A 22,848-nucleotide genomic window follows, 5' to 3' on the forward strand; every position below is an offset into this window, starting at 1 on the left:
GAGGGCGTGGGCAGGCGACGAGGTCATGCAAGCAGCCCCATGCACCGCCACCCGGGTGCTCCCGCCTGGCAGCGCCACCTCTCGGGCCAAGCTCCAGGGCCTGGCCCCCCGCCCGACAGAGCCCACTACCTGCGGACCACATGTTCAGACACACTGATGCTGCGGCATCGGAAGGCCTCGGCGGCAGAGCTCTCTTTGAATTCTTTCACGGGTGGAGAGTTATTCAAGCCTTGTTTGGGGGGTCTGGCTATCCTCAAACTACCAGGTGAGGAAGGAAGGCCCAAGCCCCAGAGAGCCCAGCTCCCGGGAGGGAGAACAAGCCATTGGAGGGATGAGGAGGAAAGGTCACAGGCCACAGGGTCAGGATGGAGAGCCCGCGGGTGAGATGAACAAAAAATCATGCCAGAGGCCAGTTAGCAGGGGGAAGAAACAGAAAACAAAAATGCATGAAAATACATCTTATAAACATGACAGAAAAAAGTAAGGCTTCACGCATGGTACCAAAACAAAAAACATCAGTGCAAATTAAACGTGGATGGAACGCACCACACGGCAGATTCCAGCTGTGCTGACCAGGCGTCCCACCTGCCCCACGGGCGGCCAGCACCACCCCGCGCAGGGGCCAGCACGCCCTGAGGCCCCAAAGGTCGCCATTCAAAAGGCCGGTTCTTAGCCCCAGGCCCCTGGCGCCCAGCTACTGGGGGTTTGAGAAGCCAGCTTTCGACTTTAGGTCACACTGACCTGGTCATTCTGGAAAATGCCGTATCCCCACCAAGGGAGAACTGAAAAGCTTGGGCAGGAAGATGGGGACAGAAAGAGGAGCTGCCGTTCGTATGAGATGCACACAAGACACGAGGCCCAGCACAGCTCAGATCTGGTACCAGCAGCCACGGTGGTCCAGAGGAGCGAGCCCCCGGATCAGCAATGGCTGGAGAGCAAGCTCAGGAGGGGTGGCGCCAGCCCGAGGCTGGGCTGACCGCAAGGCCCCGAGCTCGTCCCCATCCAGGCCAGGGATTCAGCCTCTCAGGAGCCACGGCTGCCCTGATGCAACCCTCGGCTCATTCAGTGGAGTCAGACCCAGGCCTCGGTGCCCTACACCTAGCACCCCGATTCCCTCCTCAGCGAGTCTGCACTCGGGATGCAGGCAGGCCCGGCCACAGCCCAGCCCCGGGCCTGGCTGGGCAGGGAACAGCTGCTCCTCCAGCTAAACGTGGGCGTGAAGGGCCCGACCAGGCCCTGCCCGGCCTCTACACCAAGACCCCCGGTGCCCAGCACGGTCCGCATGGGGGAGAGCCCGAGCCTCATCCCATCACTGCTGGCTGGCCTCGGGGCAGCTGCTCAGCCCAGGCCCTCTACGCACCATGCCAGCGACAGGCCAGGCTTGCAGCCCAGCCCCAGCCCAACCCAACACTGGGCACGCCCCCTGCAGGCCCGCACCTCTTGGGCCTCTCGTTGAGACTGGTGCTTCGTGCTCTGAAACTGTCCTTCTCGGGGGTGTCATCAAAAGACAGGAGGACGTTGGAGCGCAGGCCCTGGCAGGGTGGAGCAGACCTGAGCCACGGGCCGGGGGGCCCACCCCCACGCCTGCAGCGGATGGTGTCTCAGTAAGCACCGCACCCAGTAACGCCCATCCCGCTCTCCCTTGACCGTCACCCCACTCTGGCCATGGAAGCCAGTGGCAAAGTGGGTCCCACCCTAATAAGGGGTTTGGTGTCTGCTGGCCTACCTTAGTGATATAAGGAACAAAATCCTTCCGGAAGGGCAGGCGGCATCTAATGAACCACATGGCTATGACATGATGGGCCAGGCACACGATGTACTGATTGAACCTGTAGGAAGGAAGGGAAGTGATGCAGCCCCGACCGGGGTCCCGAGACCACCGTGCCTGGAGCCACGCATAGAAGAGAGGCCCATTCTGGGTCAAGGACCAGCACGGCGGCCCCACTTCTGCACGCAGAGGCCTTGGGCGTGCCCAGCTCGCAGGCAGCAGGGCTGGGCAGCACTTACTTGGAGGGATTGGTGTAGGGCAGGGAGATGGCAAACACACTCGCGTACTGCTCTGCTGCGAAGTTCCTGTACAGGTGGGGCAACCTGGCCAGCGCTGCAACACCAGAACACAGCGGTGAGGGGACCTGGGCTACTTCTGAAAGGACCTCAAACAGGACCTTTCCTTGACCCTGGGCGCTCTATTCCAAAGGCTAGGAACCTATGTCCCCAGGCCAAATCCAGCTGGCGGCCTCCCCCTGGGTCACCTGTGAGCTAAAGATGCCTTTCACATCTTTAAAAAGCTATAATAAACAAGAATATGCAGCAGAAGCCATATGTGGCCCTCTGCAGAAGTTCTGGTGGCCCTGCTCCGCTCCTGTCGCCCGCCCTGCTGAGGGCCAGACACGCAAGAGCATGCACTGAGTGGGCGAGGCACCCTGAACCCTTGGAAGTCCCTCCAGGGTGTGGTGTGTGCGGAGGGGAACGGAGAGGAAGCTGTGAGAACCAGGCCAAGGGCAGGAGCCAAGGAACAGGAAGGCTTCTGTGCTGTTTAAAATGACCCTCAGGGGACGGCTGGGTGGCTCAGTGGTTGAGTGTCTGCCTTCAGCCCAGGTTGTGATCCTGGGGTCCCGGGATCAAGTCCCACATCGGTCTCCCCACAGGGAGCCTGCTTCTCCCTCTGCCTGTGTCTCTGCCTCTCTGTCTCTCGTGAATAAATAAATACAATCTTTAAAAAATAATAATAAAATAACAATATTGACCCTCAGGATAAGAAATGAGCCAGAAAGGAAAGCATTCAAGGCCCTGTGGCAACAGAGAGCACATCCTGGGTACCCCGTGGAGATGCTGCACCAAGCTGTACCCGGAGGGGTCACATGAGGTCAGGGTTCGCACAATGACCGTGGGCAGGGTGCAGCCCCAGCCCCAGGGGCCCACTCCACACTCACACAAGCGTGTGTGCACACAAACGCACAAAGACGAGCAGAGAGACGCTTACTTGACAGGAACTCGAGGAGTGGAATGGCCATACTGGCCGTGGCCGAGATGTGTGTGAGCTTCACGACCAGGACGGGAAGCGCCTTGATGATGATGTCAGGCATCTCCACGCTGCAGATGGCCAGGGCCACCACACACTGGCTGGCGCAGCGGTAGATCAGGCCTTGCTCCAGGCAGTACACCATCTCCCGCTGTGGGACGGCACAGGTGCCTCAGGCCGGCCTCCCCACCCCCACCCCGCCCGCAGACAGGCTCGGGTCTAGTAAGCCAGAGCCTTGTCTCCCCGCGCCCACTCTAGCGTGTTTTACAGAGGGGAGACCGAGCCTTAGGAAAGTTCGACATCTTGCTCCAGGGCCTTGAACCCCTAACCAGCACAGCACCAGGAGCCGACCCCTCCTGAGGTGATGACACAGTGGGGCAGCTCTGGCCAGGTGCCTCCTGACACTTCCAACCAGCAGGGCCAGCAGGACCCCAGAGCCAGGACACACTGGGCCCATGACCCCTCTGCTTATGGGATTCCTTCCCCAAGCCGGCTGGCCTTATTATGGGGTGGTCCTGCTTGGCACAGCAGGCCACTGGGCCCGCACTCCTGGGGGCAGCTTCCTGAATGAAGACAGCAAACTTTACCCAGCGGGAGACGGGGAGCAGCTCAGGCCACGGCCTCAGGGCCCACGGATGATTTCAGTTTCCTGTACTCACCCCAGCCCTCAGAAACACCTGGGCTTCCAGGGCTCTCAGGGGAACTACAGCCAAACAGGGCAGAAGGGGGCAGCAGGCCCAGCAGCACAGGAGCCGCTGCAGCCGGGGAGGAGGCGGGATGCCCAGAGTGCACTCCCGATGCTGCTACCATCTGCGCAGCCCCCCTGCCGGCTGTGACCTAAGCGGACCAGCCCATCTAAGACCGCAGTTCCCTCACCCACTCAGGTGGACTGACCAAGAGGCATCGGGACTTGAACCGCCGCAGCAGACATGCCCAGCGGCGCAGTCAAGGAGCTGCCGTGTGCCCGCTGATGGCAGAAGTGCGGGCAGGTGGAAGTCAGGCACCCTAGGCCCTGCTGCCGGTCTCTTAGAAGAGGCCCAGCTCTGCCGAGACGCTTAGCACTTGTCCTGAAGGTAAGCAATGCTCCAGAAAGAAAAAATGCCGCTGCGTGTGGAGGGGCAGCACAAGGCCCGCACCCCCCAGAATGCAACTCAGGAGCGCCAGCAGACACCGAGGTCTGCAGTTCCAGGCTGGGCCAGCCAGCAGGGGTCCAGCAGCCACACGGGGAAGCAAAGCCAGCTCCCCTGGTCCTGGCCCAGCAGCCCCCAGGTGACAAGGCCTAGCCCATCTAGCGGAAGCCAACGTCCCGTGGCCCAGACTTCAAACGCCAGCGCTCCCAGGCCGGCCTATCCCTCTCCCGCCTGGTACCTGTCTGGTTTTGTCCAGGTAGTTATGGTAAGAGATGAGCGCCGTCAGCACAGGGACCACAGCCAGGTGCAGGTCGGTTCTGGAGAACCCTTCCGGGGTGCCTCGGAGCCGCTCCAGAGTTCTGGGACCTGAGAGCTGAAGACGGCAGCTCAGAAGGGAGCATGCCCGACAGCGAGGCGGGGCCCACCGCCAAGCGGCCGAGGGCAAGGGGGAAGCAGGGCTCAGGAGCCGGGGGGGCCTTCCTACTCCCTTCTCTGGCCCAGAGTCTGCCTTTTCAGGCACGCTGGAGGGTACCCACCCTGACAGGCACAGGAGACCCCAGCGAGGAAGGGAGGGGGAGGATTCAGAGTACCATCCTCGGGTGGTGAGTTCAAGCCCTTGGCTGCAGCCTCTGACTCCTGTTCCCACACGGGAAAGGAAGGGCAGGGGCCCCAAAGGCACCATGGGCCTGGCAGGCGAGGAAGGAAGGCCCCGCCGCATGAGGCGGCCTCACCATGGAGCAGAGGGCGGAGGACAGCTGGTCCACGCTGCAGGGCGAGGTGAAGATGAGCACCTTATAACGCAGGGACTCTGGCAGCTTGCTAAGCACGAGCTTCAGTACCTTCCAGTCCACCTCCTGCAAGCAGAGGGGCTGGTCGGGGGGCTGGGTGCACCCAGGGGTGGGACGGCGTGCTCTTGGGCCTGCAGCCTGGTTTGCAGCTGGGCAGCTAGTGGCCTCTGGGCCCGCTCTGTCCCTGCAACCTCCGGAGCTCATGCTCCTCTGGGGAAGTTCAGTCCTGGGCCCTCCAGACACCAAGTGAGCCGGGGTGGGGGGCCCAACCCACACAGCCAGTGTCCCCCCCACTCCCCCAAGCGGGCCATGGGACTGCAAGAGAGGAGCCTGCATCCCAGCTCAAAGGGAAAACAGCACGTGCTCCTGAGTGACCCAGAACCCAGACGTCCACTGCAGGACCTAAGGCCACCCAGGGCCACAGCAACGAGGAGGACGTGGTGGTGGCCCCCCCAGCCCCGGAACTTCCCTGCTAGCTCCTCCCCACCTCATCAGGGAGGCCACCGCCTGGGTGACACCAAGGCCGTGAGTCTTCCAAGCCTCTCCCCAAATCCCGCCTGTGACCCAGAGGCCTCGAAAATCTCATGGGACATGCCCCACGGCCCCTTTCAGTGCCCCCGGGAAGCCGCTTCCCTGCCTGCAGCCTGGAGGCCTGACCTAGGCCAGCGCACGCTGTCCGGCCCCGCAGTGCCACACACTGACTACGTTGCCTCTCCCCTCAGACCGTGTGCGGAGGCCTCCACCCCCACACCTCCGCTGCCGGGACCACACCGACCCTACCTGCGGGCTCGGCCTGTTCCTGCCCCCTAGAGCCTCTCCTGCCTTTCAGGGCCTCACCCGGCCCTCCAGGTGCCCCCAACCACAGCTGACCACACCCCTGCTCTCCCACGGCGAGTCTCTGCTCCCGAGGCACACCCTCCCATGACTCCAGGTGTCTCACGTGACCACCTCATCCCAAAGCCGCCTCCCAAAGGCAGGAGTGTCTCCTCCGCTCCAGGCTCAGCTCTGCAGAACGGGGTAACCCCAGGGCAGACGCCGTGAAGGCCAGCAGCGGACCCTGCCACCTGCTGCGGAGGGACCCAGCAGCTCACCAGCTTCAGGCACTGCAGCAGGACACGGAAGAGCAGGGAGTAGGGCAGGGAGCCAAGCCGCACGGCGGGGCCTGCGGGCGCAGGACCAGGAGGCCCCGTGGGAGGTGACAGGGGGCCACTGGCCTTCTTCTCTGAGCCTCTCTCTGGCTCCCTATGGAAGTGAGTGAGACGGGCACTGAGGCCAAGGCTGCGGGCGCCCTGCCCACCCCACACTGTCATGGGGACCCTGCGGGACGCCCCTCGGCTCCACGGCCCAGGGCTGGGGGGCACGGCTGACACGCACATGGCATCGCAGACGCAGTAAGGGCTGAACCTCACGGCCCCGTCCTTGCTGGGCAGGCCGAGGCGGTGCAGCGAGTCGGCCCTCAGCAGCAGTAGAAAGTCAAAAGCCTGCGGACAGAAAGAGATCCAGCAAAGCCAGGATGATGCCAGCCCATCCACTCACACTCATGCATCCCTGGGAAAGGCCCTGCCCACTGACAGCAGACACGTGCCACACCACCGTGTCTGCAGCGTAGGGGGAACCACACGGGCGTTCATGGTGCCCGGGGAGGTGCGCAGTTCCCGCTGTGGCTGGGCCACAGTGTGGCCTCATGCCAGGGCAGCTGGGCCTGTGGCCAGGACATGGGGAGGGCACACCCCACACCCTGGCTGGGCAGCACCACCCGGCCCCAAGGCCAGAATACAGGACTGCTCAGGCCCCATCGCTTCCTCCAGTGAACGATAGGTCACATAACCGGGCTGCCCAGGTGACGGGGGCTGCTTCACAACACACAGGCTCTAGAAGGGACCAGGTCCCCCGTCCCAGTGACCTCCACTCAGCCTGGCGCCAACACCCACAACGGCAGCCCCAGGGGAGACAGGGCTGTGCGCCACCTGAAAGCGGTGTCGTCCTGCCTCCGCCCCGGCCCCCGGCCGCCTCGTGGCTCAGACCGGCAGGTTCAGACGCACACAGACTGCAGAGGGAGGGATGGTCTGGACAACTGGCCACCTCCCCGGCATGAGGTCACTGTGGTCACCACCAGGACCCCAGGAAGCTGCCCACAGCCTGAAGTGCAGCCGGAAGGACTACAGCCGCTGACAGTCCCCCGGCCCCGTCATACCTGCAGCCGGATGCTACTGGCAATGGGCAGGGTATAGCTATGCTTGTAGTGGAGCTGGATGTGGCTGACGAGTGTCTCGTACACGCGCATCGCATGGCTGGCAGGCAAGGCGTACAGCTTGGTCTACAGAGAGAGCATGCCGGTCACTTGGAGGGCAGAAGGCTGAAAGGCAGCCAGGGAGCCCAGGACAGGGACCAGCAGCCCCGCAGTGACTGGGCTCTCTGGAGTGGCTGCTGCTCTCTAGAACGCACTAAGCCTTCAAGCCACTAAGTCCGCCCCAGGGACTTCATCCCACGGATACTTCCAAGTGCACACTCTCGGTTATGGCAAAAAAAAAAAATCAGGAACACGTTCGTGTCCGTTACAGAGAATCTGCTGATACATCAGGAAAACCTGTCTAACGGTGCACGACTTAGCAGGACGTGCCACGTGACCCATGAGCTGAAAGCACATTCTCCCTGCCACTGGCAGAGCAGGACAGACCAGGGACAGGTGAGGCCCCGGGGTGCTGGGCAGGGGGCTTGTCAGCGTGCCATCCACCCAGTTGCTGGGCTGCCGTCCCTGCTGCGAGCTCCTCCCTACCCCACCTTCCCGACAGGTGAGCCCAGGAGATGCCAGGTGAGACCCTGGGGGGTGGGGGGTGGGGGGTGGGGCTGTGGGGTGGGATGGGCCAGCCAGGAGCAGAAGTAGGGAGTCCAACCACAACCAGAGGGACCCCTCTATGGTCTGTGGTACTCCTGAGGCGAGCAGCAGGGCCTTAAAATCCAAGTCACTGCTATTCTTAAAGAAATATTAACCAAAAAAAAAAAAAAAAAATTGGAGGGAAAGGAGTTGGACACAAGGCTCGGGCCGATTCGGCAAGGGCAGCAGGGCACCTGGCAGGAAGGACGGATGGATTCCAGCTCTGAGCTGCGTCCACGCTGCCTGCGTGTTTCAAGCGGGTACACAGATTATTTTTTAATTATGTAAAATGAGCAATGAAACCGCCTGGCCTGGGACTTTGCCTCAGCAAACAGCTTGGTTCTGGGGTTCCCGCTCCTGAGGCACTGGAATCCACGTGAGGGCGACAGACCACCCTCCTGCTTCCCTGCGGCAGGGGTCTAGTGACGGGAGCCATGGGGGGCTGGCCAGCTTTCCACAAACATTTCAAACTTCCACACCAGGAAATAACCATCACTTGCAAGTGCTACGAGAAACTATGTATCCTCAGACGTTTTACAGACAGAAATGTTTGAGGCAAAGGATTCAAACCCTAAGTGATAGGGACCCCTGGGGGGCTCAATGGTTGAGCATCTGTCTTCAGCCCAGCGCATGATCCCGAGGTCCTGGGATCGAGTCCCACATCGGGCTCCCTGCATGGAGCCTGCTTCTCCCTCTGTGTCTCTGCCTCTCTCTGTGCATCTCTCGTGAACAAATAAATAAAATCTTTAAAAAGTAAAAATGCTAAGTGATACTGACACTGGCAAGTGAGGGTGAGTGGCACTGTGACACTTTGAAATCAGTGAGAGGCAGGGCGGCCAGCAGCAGGGCCCAGGTGGAGGCTGGCTGGGGGTGTGACGGGAGGTGGCCACAGCCCCAGTGACCCTCAAGGGCCCATGGGTGCCCAGGAAGCCAGCCGTGCAGCAGGAGAGTGAGCACGGTGCCACAGCAACCTGGCACGGAGAGCACACACCAACCCTCTGACCACAGTCTCACCCACGATACACCAGGTACTCTCTCTGCTCAACGAGAAAACAGATGACCTCCGTAAAACATGAGCAGCGGATCTGAACACACTTCCCCAAAGAAGATCTACAAACAGCCAGCAGGCACCTCACCAGGTACTCGTCACACTCATCAGACCACAGTGAGCACCGTTTTATGCACAATGGGAGGCGTGCTGGTGAGGACATGGCGCACACGCAGCACACACTGCTCCTGGGGACGGAGTGGCCCCGCAGAGACCGCCTGGCCATTTCTCGAATCAGTAAGCACAGGGATACCATCTGACCCAGCAAGTCTGCTCATACCTGTGCACCCAAGAACAAAAACCTCCCTCCGTCCACACAGACACTTGCACACGGATGTTCACCGCAGCAGGGTCCCCGGTAGAAGGTGGACACCTGGTGTCCATCAGCACATGAATGGATACGTAAATATGGCAAATCCACACAAGAGACTAGGGTCTGTACAAGTGAAGCCCTGACACCTGCTACCACAGAGGTGAGCCTTGAAGACCCAATGCTCAGAGGAAGAAGCCAGACACACACAAGCACATACTGTCCAAGTCCATGGTTGTGAAATGTGCAGAAGAGACAAATCCGTGAGATGCAGTGGCCTGGCGGTCGTCAGGGGCCGGGGTCCCTGGGGGGATGGGGAGGGACTGCTAATGGGTGTGGAGTTCCTTCTGGGGAATGAAGGCGTTCTAAAGCTGCAGTGATGGCCACACAACTCTGAAGATACTGAAAAATCCACTGAATTACACGCCTGAAGTAGATGAATCCTACAATATACGAATTACCTCTCTCAACAACGCCTTTAACGTCACCCCTCAAGCACGGGGCCGGGATGGATGGCCGCCCTCCGCGCCGCAGTGGCTGTGTGAGAGTGAGGGGGTGGCCCGGCATGGGGCATATCTGCGCACACTGGCCCTACAGCCCTCACGAGCTTTCCACACAGCGACGAGCAGTCAGGATGACACCAGGTCGCCCTCTGCGGCCCCCAAAGAGCGCCCAGGTCTCCCTGGCGACGTGTCCCTGCAGAGCAGCATTCTGAGAGGCAGCTGGTTGGCGCGCCCTCCCAAAAAAGCAGAGGCCCACCTGAAGGATGACCAGGAGCCCCAGGACAGCAGTCTTCACATCCTCTAAGGAGGCCGAGTACACCGCCACGTCTCTTTCCTCCAGCTCAGGGGGTGGAGAGAGAGAGCGGGCAATCACCTGCAGAGAGAAGGTAGGCGTTCAGCTCCCCGCTCGCGGCTCCCTGCGGCAGCAACACTCAGACCCTAAGCTTTCTCTTGTTTCACAAGAGCTGCACCTTACGCACCTAGGAACCACTCACAAAACATGATATATTTCAAAGTTAAAAGAAATACATCAGCCACAGCGCAGGCCCGGCCACAGCCCTGGCAACGCCGTCCTCGCTGCAGGGAGCCCTGCCTGAGATGCAGCCGACCGCTCTGCAGAGAACGGGGATGGAGGGCCCGGAGGCCGCGGTGCCTGCCTGGGGGGCTTCGCCACAAACAGGGGTCCCTCTGGCAGCCCAGGCACCCAGAGCCTGCGCTTCTGCGGCCCTCACCTTTTCCACAATGTCCAACAGACTGTTGAAGTGGTGGGTGTGGCAGCCTTCGGCCAGGTCCACCAGCAACTGGGTGGCCAGTTTCCGGACTTGGGGGTCTTTGTCCTCCGGGACATGGGAGAGCTGTGAGATGACCACCGAGCTGATCAGCTCCTCCTGTGGCAGCACAAGTCGGGGGAGGTGAGCCTCGCGCAGCAGAGGTGGGCAGCTCTAGAGGGGCGCGGCCCCCTGGTGGCCCAGCCCAGGCCCCGGCCCACAGGCCCATGCGTCCTGGCTTGCTCCAGCCCGCTCAACGTCACCATCAGGAACAATCCCACATGGCGGGGCCCTGTGTGCGTTGCACTGGGGCAGAAGACCTTGTCCCCGACATCATGGGGTCTGTTGTAACAGGCAGCATGACAAAAGCTTTCAGGGGCAAGTAGAAAGCTCTACAGCAGCAGAGAGCAGGACAAGATGGACCCTGCCATGAGGGAGCTGAGAACCCAGAGGGGCTTCCTGGAAGAGGCAACACTGAGCTGGATTCCAAGGGACAGAGATGCAGGAAAAAAGGCAGGCTAAGAGGGAAGCAGTGGACAGACAGGTGCTGGGAACACCGGAGATGCCAGGGAGGCCACCCTGAAGCACCACACAGCCTGAGGTGCATCTCCTGGAGGAAAGGGCACACAAACGTTTCTAAAGCACAGACTCTGGTCACGGCCCAAGGAAAGGATGGGCTGAAGAGAGGCAGGCCAGGCCTGGCACCACCGTGGTCGAGCCGGGACCAGAGAGTGTGATCACAAAAGCAAAAAGAAAATGTCCCCACATGAGACTCTGTTCAGAAGCTCTGTTCTAGGCCCTGAGCTGGCCCAAGATCCCGGGGTGGGGGGTGGGCGGGGGGGTGGGAACAGAGGCTCGCGGCCCAGCAGGGGCCTGGAGGAAGGAAGGCCCCAGTGCACGAACAGGGAGCCGGCCACAGAGGGGCGCTTGTGGGACCCCGAGTCTAGGGCAGACCCTGGAGGCTCACAGAGCCCACCCTTGAGCCCCCTGCCCCCAGGGCATGCGCCCTCCGCACCCCCACCAGGACCCGCACCTCATAGAACTGCCTGTTGATGAGCAGCACGAAGGACAGGACGTCCAGCACCTTGATGCGCACAGCACTGCGAGATTCGTTCCTGGGGGCAGGGCACACCTGCTGGGGCCGCGTGGGCAACGGGCCACCTCGTCCTCCACCAGGCCCCGGCTTGCCCGGCAGCCTGAGCCCAAGCCCGCTCGCCTCTGCGGCAGGTGAGGCCCAGCTCACCAACACCCACACCAAACACGGGGCGGTGGGGCAGGGAGCTCAGGCCTCAGAGACAGCGTCTTCCCAGACGTCTGCTCCACAAGAAGACGCGCAGGGGCCTCAGAGGACTCCGTCCTACTGGAAAACCAGCCTGCACCTGCTCCTTCCAAGGACGAGAGAGGAGAAGCCTGACTGACCAGGCCCCAGCTCCAGGCCCCCGAAGGCTCCCTACCTGAAGAACCTCTCCATCAGTAACTGCAGGTTCTGAATCCAGCCATCCTTCGCCGGGTGGATTGACTGAGCCCGGTACGTTATTAAGTTTAAGAGGGAAGACTCCTGGAGACGGAAACAGCTTGGCATTAATGAGCGGCTCTGCCCGCCAGAAGGTTTTCCTACGCTCATGCCCCATGCTGCTGGCCCTGGGGGCGGAGCTTGCTCAGGGACACCAGATAGGCCAGGCCAGGTGGGCAGAGCGCATGACCAAGGCTCCAACGGCAGAGTAAGAATTCATTTAAAAACCCACACAAGGGGGCAGCCCCGGTAGCTCAGAGGTTTAGTGCCGCCTTTGGCCCAGGGTCTAATCCTGGAGACCTGCGATCAGGTCCCACATCGGGCTCCCTGCATGGGGCCTGTTGCTCCCTCTACCTGTGTTTCTGCCTCTCTCTCTGTCTCTGTCTCTGATGAATAAATAAAATCTTTAAAAGGAAAAAAAAAAAAAACCCACATAAGGGACGCCCGGGTGGCTCAGTGGTTGGGTGCCTGCCTTTAGCCCAGGGAGTGACCCCAGGGCCCTGGGACCGAGTCCCGCATCAGGCTTCCTGCAGGGAGCCTGCTTCTCCCTCTGCCTGTGTCTCTCCCTCTCTCTCTTTCTCTCTCTCTCTCTCTCTGTCTCTTGTGAATAAATAAAACCTTTAAAAAAAAAAAAACCCACACGAAAGCCTTGGCATCAGACTGTGCGTTGCTGGCACAAGCGCTCCATGCCGCCCGGTGAGCAGACGCACCAGGCAACAAGTCTCCGTGCAGCCGGCAGCACCTTCCCCCGCGCAGGTGGGAGGGAGCCACCGGTTAGGCTAGCACCGTCCCTAACAGACCCACACGCAGTTGGCCTGCTGACGCCCGGCAGACTTCCCTGCCGCAGCACACACCCCAGCAAAGCAGAAGCCTGCCAGCCCCTTGGTTCAAACTCAAGGAGAGCAGTTCCAGACCCACAGCCGCTTGCCCAGCAGCCTGACCTAAACCCCCCAGCAGGAGCACCAAAGGCCCCGCCTAGCCGGGGGAGCAGAGGTCTTACCGGCCTCTGGTCTGCACATCGCTCAACCAGCTCAAAGTATCTCTCCTGAGAGCCGTGGAACTCATTCTGATCACACAGCTCTTCCACTGTGGTCAGCAGGTCGTGCACGATGGCTCTGAGCTCCGGGCTGTCCAGGCTCTGCAACACAGTGACATCCACTCCCCTCAAGGACTCGGTCTCAGAGCCCTGAGCTCACACGAACTGCCTCCAGACACCGCTCAGGCCTTCCCGCTGGGACACGGGGTGAGGGGAGGCAGCAGCCAGGCTGCTCTCGCTCATCCAGGGAGGGAGGGCCCCAGGGAGTCCCGCTATGCCCACCCAGGAGGCCCCAAAGGGACTGACTTTGAGCACATTCACGCTTCCCCCAGGCTCAAGCATCTTCTAGAGGCCCCAGGCCTGTGACCACCCAGCCTACCGCCCCAGGAGGAAGCTAGCCTGGGGAGCCAGGCTGAGCGACAAGAGGCTGGTCCCTGCTGAGTTCCAGTCCTCCGCCCACTGGCCTGGCCATGCACACTGGCCACCCCAGTTCCCCAGGAGACCCATCCCCAAGCCCATGCTACACGCAGCCTCATCTGTCTGCACCCCTGCATGGCCACCATGTCCTCCTTCCTATCGTGGCTAGTACTTCCTCTGAAGCTACGCCAAAGCCACGGGCAGCATCCTGGATGCGCTGGGAGCTGTCTCCAGGGTCCACTCCCAGGCCACAAAGGGGAAGTGTGTATAACTCTTGGTCTTGAGAACCACCAGCCCTGCCCCCAAACCCCCCTAGGTATTGCTGCTCCAAACCCCAGAGCGGCCTTGTGAAGGCCAGCCCCCAGTACTGACCAGCGGGAGGATGCAGACATGAGTCAGAGTGCGCAGCGCGGGGGCCTCCTCTGGGTGAGGTGGGCCTGCCAGCCCACTGTCGAGGCCCTCCCGGTGCCTCACCTGGAGCTGGTGCAGGAGGCGCTCCATGATGTTCAGTAGGATGTCCCAGGTCACAGCTTGCAGCTCCCTCCGGTACTTCTTGATGAGTCTGGTTATAGAGAGGACGATTTCATAGGACACCACTTCATTCGGACAGGTCATAGCCTAGAACAAGAGACCCAGAGAACACACAGTGGTCAGCGGCTTCCCACTGCTGCCCAGCAAGCCCCATCCCACGCCCCTCAGAGCTGAGCACGAGATGCCTTGGAGGGGCTTGCTCCCCACACGGATCTCAGGGGTCACAGAACTATCTTAGGAGCCCAGAAACACGCTTTCTACACTGGCTTCAAAGTGCTGGACTCAGGCAGCCCGGGTGGCTCAAGCGGTTTAGCACCGCCTTTGGCCCAGGGCCTGATCCTGGAGACCCGGGATCGAGTCCCACGTTGGGCTCCTTGCATAGCGCCTGCTTCTCCCTCTGCCTGTGTCTCTGCTTCTCTCTCTCCTGTGTATTCTCAGAAATAAATAAATAAATAATTAAAAAAAAAAAGTGCTGGACTCCACTGGACTGGACCGTTCACGGCAGATTCTGGGCCACTGGCTCACCAGCCTAGCAGAACCTGGATGCTCCCCGCTCCACTGTCACGAAGCAGGACCTTGGCAGGAAGAACCAGTGGCTCCAGCCTGGGCGGCTCCCAGGCACACATGCTACATCTCTGGCCTTGCTCTCGAGCAAGAGCAAGACTAGCACTTAACAAAATGAAACCATCCCCAGCAGGACTCTCTTTTTTTCTTTTTTAAAGATTTTATTTATTTATTCATGAGAGAGAGAGAGAGAGAGAGCGGCAGAGACAGAAGCAGGCTCCATGCAGGGAGCCCGACGTGGGACTCGCTCCCGGGTCTCCAGGATCATGCCCCGGACTGAAGGCAGCGCTAAAAGCTGAGCCACCAGGGCTGCCCCCTCTGCGGGAATCTTGAGAAGTTCTAATGTTCATCCGCAGAAGATGAAATTTATAAAATAGAACGTGTGCTTGAAGATAGAACCAAGGGTCCTAAACCTTGTCCCCGAGTTGCAAAGCAAGGCCTCTCACTGCCCACAGGCCTGCACTCAGCCCCCCAGTGCTGTGGGCCCCCCACCCCGCCAGCCTCTGTGGCACACAAACCAAGTCACCTCATAAAACGACGGCAACACAGACGTTGGGGAGTTCTTGAGAGAGTAGAGTCGGTGTGCTCCCCAAAGGGCCATCCCCACAAAGAACACAGCCCCTCTCAGCAGTGGGGCATCTTCCATGTAGGCTCTAGAAGCAATCCACAGCAAGACCACATGTCAGCGAAGCCCGCACCACCTCCCTGAGCTCCCTGCTCTCATGGGCAGAGGCAAAGCTGGGGAAGAGGCGGTGGGCAGGGGACCCGGGCCTGAGCAACGACCCGATCCACTCATGCACTCCCACCACAGTCAATCCTGCTGCCGCAGGACCGTGTCAGATGCCAGGGCACGAGGTAAAAGCAAGCCATCAGCCCCATGGTGCTCGAGGTCTAGGAAGCACGGATGTGAACCAAAGAACCATGTAAGGAGATGTCAGGTGCCTCTCTCAGGTTACAGCAAAGAATGAGAGCCCAGGGCCATGAGGATAACCTCCCCAGGGCGCTCAGGAAATGAGCAACCATGCTACATCAGCACGCGCTCAGACAAACGAGCATGGCAGAAGGACGTGCCAGCCAGGGGAGCAGGTGTGTGCAGAGGCCTTGGGTGGCTGGCACAGCAGCTAGGACAGGCGGGAGGTCCACAGGCTGAGGCAGGGCTGACTGCCCGGGCCTTGCCATGCTGGGCACTGTGGTTCTGATCCTCAGGGCAGGGGGAGCCATCACGGCTCCGAGCAAATGGTGCCACGGTCAGATCAGTGGTGGGAAAAGGTCATGTGGCTGCTGCGTGGAGTGGATGCCAGGAGCTCAGGAGCAGGTGCAGGAGACCAGCAAGGAGAGCGTGGGGGCCCAGGGGGCCGGCCCTAGGAGTGCACAGCCCTGAGCCACCCCTCAGGGGCAGAAGCAATAGGACCTGTGATGGTCTGGCCGTGGGACAGGAGGCCTCGGGCCTCCTACCAGCGTCAGCGCTGACACAGGCCCCCTGGAGGAGGTCCGAGTGTGGGAGGGCTTATGGGGCTCAGCTCTGAATGTCCTGACTTCACAGCAGGAGGAGAGCACAAGAATCAGGCACAGAGCACATAGCTGTAGCTGCAGAGCAGGCTTTTGGGGCAGCTACCCCAAAGGGACAGAAAGCTCTCAGCTACCCCCGCCGGGCATGGGCCCACATTGCAAGCCTCCCGGAGGAGCCTCAGTGGCAGCCGACCCATGCCCCGAACCCGCGCACACTCGCCTGTCCTCCATGATGCGACACATGTTGTAGATGGCACTGTGGCCCAGGTGGGTGCCCAGCAGGTTCCGCATCAGCTGGGAAACAAAACGTACCGCCCTGAGAGAGGGGCAGATACCGGCCCGGGACCCGGGGGCCAGCCTCGTGCCGCCATCGCCCGGAAGCCCTCCACGTCCAGCCGGCTCTCCACCACCCCCTCCCAAACACGGAGTTTTCAAAATGCTAAAACCCTGGCCTCAGCTCAGCCACCTGGGAAAATGCTACTGGGCTCCCCTCAGCAGGACACACGGCCATTCACAACATGGCCCTCGTCCCAGCCACGTGCTTTTAACGTCACCCTGGAGGGAAGAAGCCTCCAGGGCAAGGCCTAGACCCCCACCTTCCAGCAAGGCTCACAGAGCTCCTTCACGTTGATGGTGCGGCACAGGGTGACGATGAACAGGGGGAGGCTCTCAGCCGGCAGGCAGTTGTAGCAGACGACGGCGTCCAGCACCTGCAGGGAGACCTGGTGGGGGGGATGAGGGTCACGCCAGCCCTGCCCCGCCTCCCGCCCGCAGCAAGGGGACACCCACAGCCTCCCTCCCACCCCGCTTTAGTTGCTGTCGCCCCTCCCCCTTGCCGAAGCAGCCTTCCAGAGAACCAGAGGGGGCGAGCACCACTGTCACAGAGGCTCATGCCATCCTGAACTGTGACCCCACTGGCAGAGGTCGTCCAACCAACCACTTACTGCAGAGCCCTGAGCACCAGGGAGGCAGAGCCGCCAGCCTGGGGCCCCACGACCAGTGAAAGGCAGTGCGAGGCTAGACCCCAGAACCCCGGGTCTCACACACCCCCCAACCAGGCCTGCCCAGGAGGATGATGAGAGGGACCGTCCCCGGGGAGGACCAGCTACAAACCTCTATGTCCACGGATGACACGGTCTGGACGCACAGCAGGCAGATCATGCTGGTGGAGGAAGGGCAAAGTCAGCGGGAGGTTTCCCAGAGGCCGCGTGGCCACACGTCGCGCTCTGGTGACTCTACAATCATCAAGCGAGAGGCTCAACCCCCTTTGAGTTCCACTCACCCCCAGACAGGCAGGTGCCCGCTCTGGGCCACCGCTGCTCAGTGCTGGCTGTGCAACACCAGCAAGGCCCAGCCCCTGCCCTCATGCCTTCCGCAGCGTTTGAAAGAACGGCCCCAGAGATAATAAGAAGCGCTAGCTAACGTTATGGGTCTGTGAGAAAGAAAACGCTATCGTTCTATCAATGCGAGCAAGAGGCAGCCACGTTGCTCCCAGCTTCTCCGTTTGCTTGCTGATGTCAACAGTTTTATCCACGCCACGGAGCTACACGCGGCGCCCAAGGAGCACAACTACCATCAGAGGGACGTGATTGGAACTCTTCTTACTGGACCATTGATGCAATGTACTCATCCAGGTAACAGCTGTTGAACTTGACCAAGTTCACAAGCACCAGGAGGAATTCGGAGGACAGGCCGATGTCCATCCACTGCAGGACAAACCCAGCTGAGGGGGAAGAGGAGGGCACTGTACTGTCTACTCACCTCCTCCCCAGGAGAACACCGTAGCTCCCCCGCTGCTGTCCCGTCAGCAGACCCCGCACAGGCCAATGGAGGCTCGGCTGGAGCCCCAGCGGGTCAGTCCGTCATGGACTGTGGCACATACAGCCCCCAGGACGCGCTGAGGGGGTGTAGGCTGAGGCACAGCCTGGGGCCCCGGGCCTGGGCTGGGCAAGCATCCCCGGGCACGTGTCTAGACGCAGATTCCTGCCCCCTACCCCTCCCTGACACTGTCTCAACAGAGACAGAAGCCACGCTTGGCCACTGGCCAAAAAGCCTTAGAAACCTGGGCACAGTCAGCCAGTGAGCACCTGTCAGAGCCAGGCGGCCAGCTGAGGCCCATTTCCGGGCCCCAGAAGTCCTTCTTCCTGTGCCCACAGCCATGACATGGAATCTCAAGACCCACGGATACGTCACCCCATCGGGACAACAGGGAGGAAGGCCAGCCAAGAGGAGGGCTGGGAGGTCAGGCCTGGGGCACAGAGAGGCCCATGAAGAAGACACAGTGGGGCGCCCCACCTCCAGAAACCTCAGGGCGCCCCAGATAAAGCACGGGCTGACACCTGGGTCACCAGCATGCTCTCCCTACAGCAGGACTCAGACCACCTGCTGCCCACCAGGCGGTCTCACTCCGAAGGGATTCTGAGCCTGCAGGTCTGGGCTGGAGCCCAGGACTGTCTGTCTCTAACAGGCTCCCCAGGAGCCACTCTGGTTGGCACTCACATGAGCAGGACCTCATGGTGCCGCGCCCCTTTCAGGCCGTCCCTGTGACCTGCAGCACATCCTCTGTCCCCCGGCAGCCTTCTGGCGCCTCCGGGTTAAATGGGACCCCTCAGGCCAGAAAAACCTCACACCAATGTGGCACCCACCCAGTTCTTCTTCCAAGTAGGTGATGTGTCTCCCATTGTCCGTGAGGGCCTTGAAAACTTCCAGTCTTTCATGGAGGTCTTCGTTAGCGGGGTAATCCTTGATGGCCCTAAAGAACAGAGCCCGGAGAACGCCCAGGCGGTCCCCCTGCAGACAGAGGCGCTCCTTTAGTCCTGCCAGCACCCCTGACCAGCTGTGAGCAGTCCAAGAAGTACAGTGGGCTCCCTTCTCCCTCCCACAGGAACTGACTGTGAGGGACACGTCGGGCACATCAGAGTGGCTCCAGATAAGGGGTGTGCGTGTGTGCAGCATCTACTGTGTGGGAGCTCTGGGCACGGAGTGGACACAGCAGGGACAATGCAGTCCCAGCCCTCCCGGGGCTCCTGGCCAAGAACAGACATCCTCATGTCCACCAGGACAAAAATGGTCTGACTGCACTAAAAGAGGACAGACCTTTCCGAGCAGCAGGGGTGTGGACGAGAGAGAAGGGAGCCTCCCAAGCAGGAACGGAGGGGCCACCTGTGGTTCTAGAAGCTCAGAGCAGCATGGCCAGAGCCTGACGCACAGGGAGCCACAGGCAGAGGCCCAGGGCAGGGGCATGAGGGCAGCAGGACTGGGGAACCACCCATCTCTCGTGGTGGGCATATCCCCCATTGTTTTGCATGAACGGATTCATCTACTCCCCAAGATATTCCAGAGGAGGAAGGAACAACAGGCATTCCCGTTCTATGGGAGAGGAGACAGAGGCTCAGTGACTCCCACCAGGGTCCGAGAGGCTGCGGGGCACACTCCGGCTGTCTGCGGCCCCCCCGGGGCCACCCCTCACGCCCAGCCCAGCTCCACCAGCGCACGGCCCCGCTGCCCATTACCTGCCCCTGCACAATGGCCTTCAGCAGCGCCAGCACTGCATGCCGGGCCTCGGGGGGACGCTCCGGCTGCAGCAGGTCCGCGACAGCCTTCCAGAGCGCTTCCACTGCATGCTGCCGCCAGCGAAGAAGAACAGCGGTGAAGGCATGCTGGCCCCCTCGACTCGAGGCTCAGCACCACGAGCCAATGACGGAGCAGGACACTTCTTCTTAGAACTCCCTCCCCAGAGCCCCCCGCCGCCCCCGCCCCCGTGGACCCGTCACAGCCCCCATGACCCTGAGCCTGATGAGGGGGATGACTCCAAACTACTTCAAACCCACGTAGGTCCTGGCTACAGGCTGGGGGGCAGCGGGCCAGGGGAGCTGTCCTGGCTGCCCCGCAGAGGTTGGCCAGGGGTCCCCCTTGGGGGCTGGCTCAGACTCGGGGAAGAAAGCCACTGAAAGAGTCTCAGGACCAGGCGGTCCCTGGGTCTGCAGCCTGACACAGAAACCCCACTGCCCTGGCCTCCCGCTGTGGAAGCACACCACACGTCTGCTGCGCCTGTGCTGCCCAGAATTCGCATGGCCTTCTGGAATCTGCCTCCGCTAAGCCCCACACCCAGGGGGAAGCTGAGTCCTGTTCCCCACAGCCACCCCGAATCAGTCTCTCATGCCACCTTCTCTTCACGTTAACCATCCCATGCCCCCTTCAACCTGGGTCTTCAGACGACTCAACCTTTCCTGGGCTCACTTTTCCCAAGAAGGAACTAAAAAGTCCTTTAGGTGTTGCCTGACCAACAACCTGACCGTGTTCAGGATACTCTGGAACTTTCACCTCCTTTGTCCCATGCACAACACTCCTGGTGACACAACGTAACCCCTGACAAGATGCAGACACCGACCCGGTGGACTCTGACAGCCTCAGGCTCACCTGTCCATCGGCCACAGGCCCCCCCTCCTGTACCTACACAGGCAACTTTACAGACATGGGTGCCTACTCTCACCTCTATCCTTGATACCATAGAGCCTGCATGTTTCAGGTGACCTGCGATGTGGTGCATGCTCTCCCCTCCCCCTTAGCAAATCCCAATCCGCTCGCTCCATGTCCCCTCCCGAGTTGCCCATACGAGCTGGGGGCCAGGCTAGAGCAGAGCCCTGCAGGTGATCTCAGGACCACTTCCTGGTCTGTCTTCGAGATGCCCGGAGAGGGCCTGCAAACACCTGCCTGAAATAAACACGGTCACGTCTGTGGGGCTGCTCGATGCCACCAGCCAGACACCACTCCCAAAGAGACACCAGAAAGGGCAGGCCTGGAGTCAAACGGCTTCCTGATGTACCCTTACCTTCCCTGTAACACGAAAAGACCACTGAGCACGGCTCTCTGCGAGTCACTACAGACGCTTTGTTGGAACTGCCAGGAAAGGCTTCATCCCTCTACTCCCCACCCCTGCATGTGATGGACCCCAAAGGGTTGGGCTCAGCGCATTTGCAGAAGCTTCCCCATCACTAAGATGCAGGTTAAGCGTCCCTAAAATGGAGCGTGAGTTAGCGCCAGCAGGCAGCTGCCAACCCGGCTCCTAGAAAGAGCCGTCAGACTCCTCGACAGCAGTCAAATGAGGCGGACCTACCTCTTCAAATTTCTTCGTTTTTGCAACTTCGCAGATCTGCCCTATCACCCGGATGCGATTGTTGATGCCGCATTCAACACTCAGCTCCTGGCGAGAGACGAAGGGAGAAAAGGGGCCAGCGCTCAGGCAACAGGACTCCTGAACAGCCAGTCACAGACCATCCCGAGGATCGTAGCGCGTGTCCACGCTGCAGACTTGCCACGGATCTTTCTGCAATCGGGGATCACCAGGGCTTATGGCCCCGTCTCAGCTGAGAACACTCTGCTTCTCTTTTTCACGTTTCTTTTTATTTATTTATTTATTATTTTATGATAGTCACAGAGAGAGAAAGAGAGAAAGGCAGAGACATAGGCAGAGAGAGAAGCAGGCTCCATGCACCGGGAGTCCGACGTGGGATTCGATCCCGGGTCTCCAGGATCGCGCCCTGGGCCGAAGGCAGGCGCCAAACCGCTGCGCCACCCAGGGATCCCACGTTTCTTTTTATTAAGATAACATTCACTTAACAAAATTAGCTGTTTAGACAACTTAAAACCGTACCATGTAGCTTGTAGCATATTCACAATGGCTCGCAACCAGCTCCACTAATTCCAGAATATTTCCATCATGTAAAAGGGAAACTTCACGCCCATTAGCACTCACCACCCCCCCATCCCTTCAGACCCTGAGACACGCTGATCTACTTTCCATCTCTGTGGATTTACCTATTGTGGACATTTCATAGAAATAGAATCACACGTTACGTGGGGGCCTTTGCGCCTGGCTCTTTTTGCTTAGCGCGTTTTCAGCGTTCATCCACATTCCGGCACGTGTCAATACTTCATTCCTTTCTTTTTTTGCCAGACAATGCTCCACCGTGCGGATGTGATCACGTGTCATCTGTTCACCAGCTGATGAACGTTTTGGTTGTTTCCCAACGGGAAACTTTACGAGCGCAGACACAGCGTGTATGAGACACAGGTGCCGGGATGAGGGAGAGGGGATCAAACACACGCCAGAAAACGGAGCCCTGCGAGTGCCAGGAGCTCAGGTTACCATTAACACCTGGCAACACCTGGCCGTAGCCCTAATCACCTGAGCAAACGACTGCAACGCTTAGGCCACCTGGTCAAGTAGGTCTCCCTGCATCGACAGCTGGGTGCGAGCTCACGCGTGCTGGACCAGGTCCTCATCGTCCTGCCTTCCTGAACCTCGGAAGGACAGGCGGACAGGCTTCCCCAGCCCCGCGCCAGCCGCATGCCAGCCTGCCCGGCAGCTCACTCACTCTCAGGATGTCCGCCGTGATGATGAACTCGGTCTGCTTGCCCTCTGCTGACCTGGGGTTTGGCCTCGGGGTTCCCAGTCCCAAGAGAATCCTGAACTTCTCCTTCAGGCCTGAGTCTTTGCTCGTAGGCTTGGCCATGGTGGGCAGGGACGCGGCGAGGCCGCCTCTGCGCCGAGGAAACAGGCAGAGGTCTCAGGGGCAGCGCCCGCGAAGCCGGGTCTGCGCGCACGCCCCGCCCGCGGCCCCGAGGGCCTGGAGCACCGCCGGCGGCCCGGCAGCAGCGGCCCCGGGAGGGGCGGGGACCCGGGCGGCCCCTCGCACCCGCTCCGCCTTACAGCCTGGGGGGCCCGCGGCTCCAGGCTCGGGCGGCGGTGGGCGCGGCCGAAGGCCCGGGCCGCCACTGACACTGCGGGGTCCACCCCCACGCCGCCGCCGGAAGCTCGATCCGCACTTCCGGC

At 60.8% G+C, this 22,848-nt stretch overlaps 1 protein-coding gene across 13 annotated transcripts in view; it reads right to left on the reverse strand.

Moving 5' to 3' along the window:
- TSC2 (TSC complex subunit 2) overlaps positions 1–22,813 on the reverse strand; it is a 33,311-nt gene extending 10,498 nt beyond the window's left edge. For 2 of the 13 annotated variants that reach the window (XM_025416945.3, XM_025416944.3), the window contains exons 1-25: positions 22,391–22,807; positions 21,130–21,216; positions 19,526–19,636; positions 18,659–18,803; positions 17,619–17,736; positions 17,127–17,175; positions 16,610–16,735; positions 16,234–16,307; positions 15,031–15,157; positions 13,884–14,027; positions 12,957–13,094; positions 11,898–12,001; positions 11,477–11,558; positions 10,408–10,563; positions 9,933–10,049; positions 7,135–7,257; positions 6,315–6,421; positions 6,032–6,182; positions 4,884–5,006; positions 4,391–4,525; positions 2,984–3,173; positions 2,008–2,101; positions 1,727–1,829; positions 1,438–1,532; positions 130–258 (exon numbers count right to left, since the gene is read on the reverse strand). In XM_025416945.3, coding sequence (XP_025272730.1) covers positions 130–258; positions 1,438–1,532; positions 1,727–1,829; positions 2,008–2,101; positions 2,984–3,173; positions 4,391–4,525; positions 4,884–5,006; positions 6,032–6,182; positions 6,315–6,421; positions 7,135–7,257; positions 9,933–10,049; positions 10,408–10,563; positions 11,477–11,558; positions 11,898–12,001; positions 12,957–13,094; positions 13,884–14,027; positions 15,031–15,157; positions 16,234–16,307; positions 16,610–16,735; positions 17,127–17,175; positions 17,619–17,736; positions 18,659–18,803; positions 19,526–19,636; positions 21,130–21,216; positions 22,391–22,528 — 2,966 coding nt within the window. In that variant the 5' untranslated portion in view covers positions 22,529–22,807. Of the gene's footprint in view, positions 1–129; positions 259–1,437; positions 1,533–1,726; positions 1,830–2,007; positions 2,102–2,983; positions 3,174–4,390; positions 4,526–4,883; positions 5,007–6,031; positions 6,183–6,314; positions 6,422–7,134; positions 7,258–9,932; positions 10,050–10,407; positions 10,564–11,476; positions 11,559–11,897; positions 12,002–12,956; positions 13,095–13,883; positions 14,028–15,030; positions 15,158–16,233; positions 16,308–16,609; positions 16,736–17,126; positions 17,176–17,618; positions 17,737–18,658; positions 18,804–19,525; positions 19,637–21,129; positions 21,217–22,390 lie in introns of those variants that run through there. The other 11 variants (XM_025416949.3, XM_025416948.3, XR_003124088.3 and 8 more) reach the window with 10 other exon arrangements.
- Between the last annotated feature and the right edge of the window lie 35 nt (positions 22,814–22,848).

The sequence above is a fragment of the Canis lupus genome, chromosome 6, assembly GCF_003254725.2.
Source record: "Canis lupus dingo isolate Sandy chromosome 6, ASM325472v2, whole genome shotgun sequence".
Classification (NCBI taxonomy): Eukaryota; Metazoa; Chordata; class Mammalia; order Carnivora; family Canidae; genus Canis; species Canis lupus.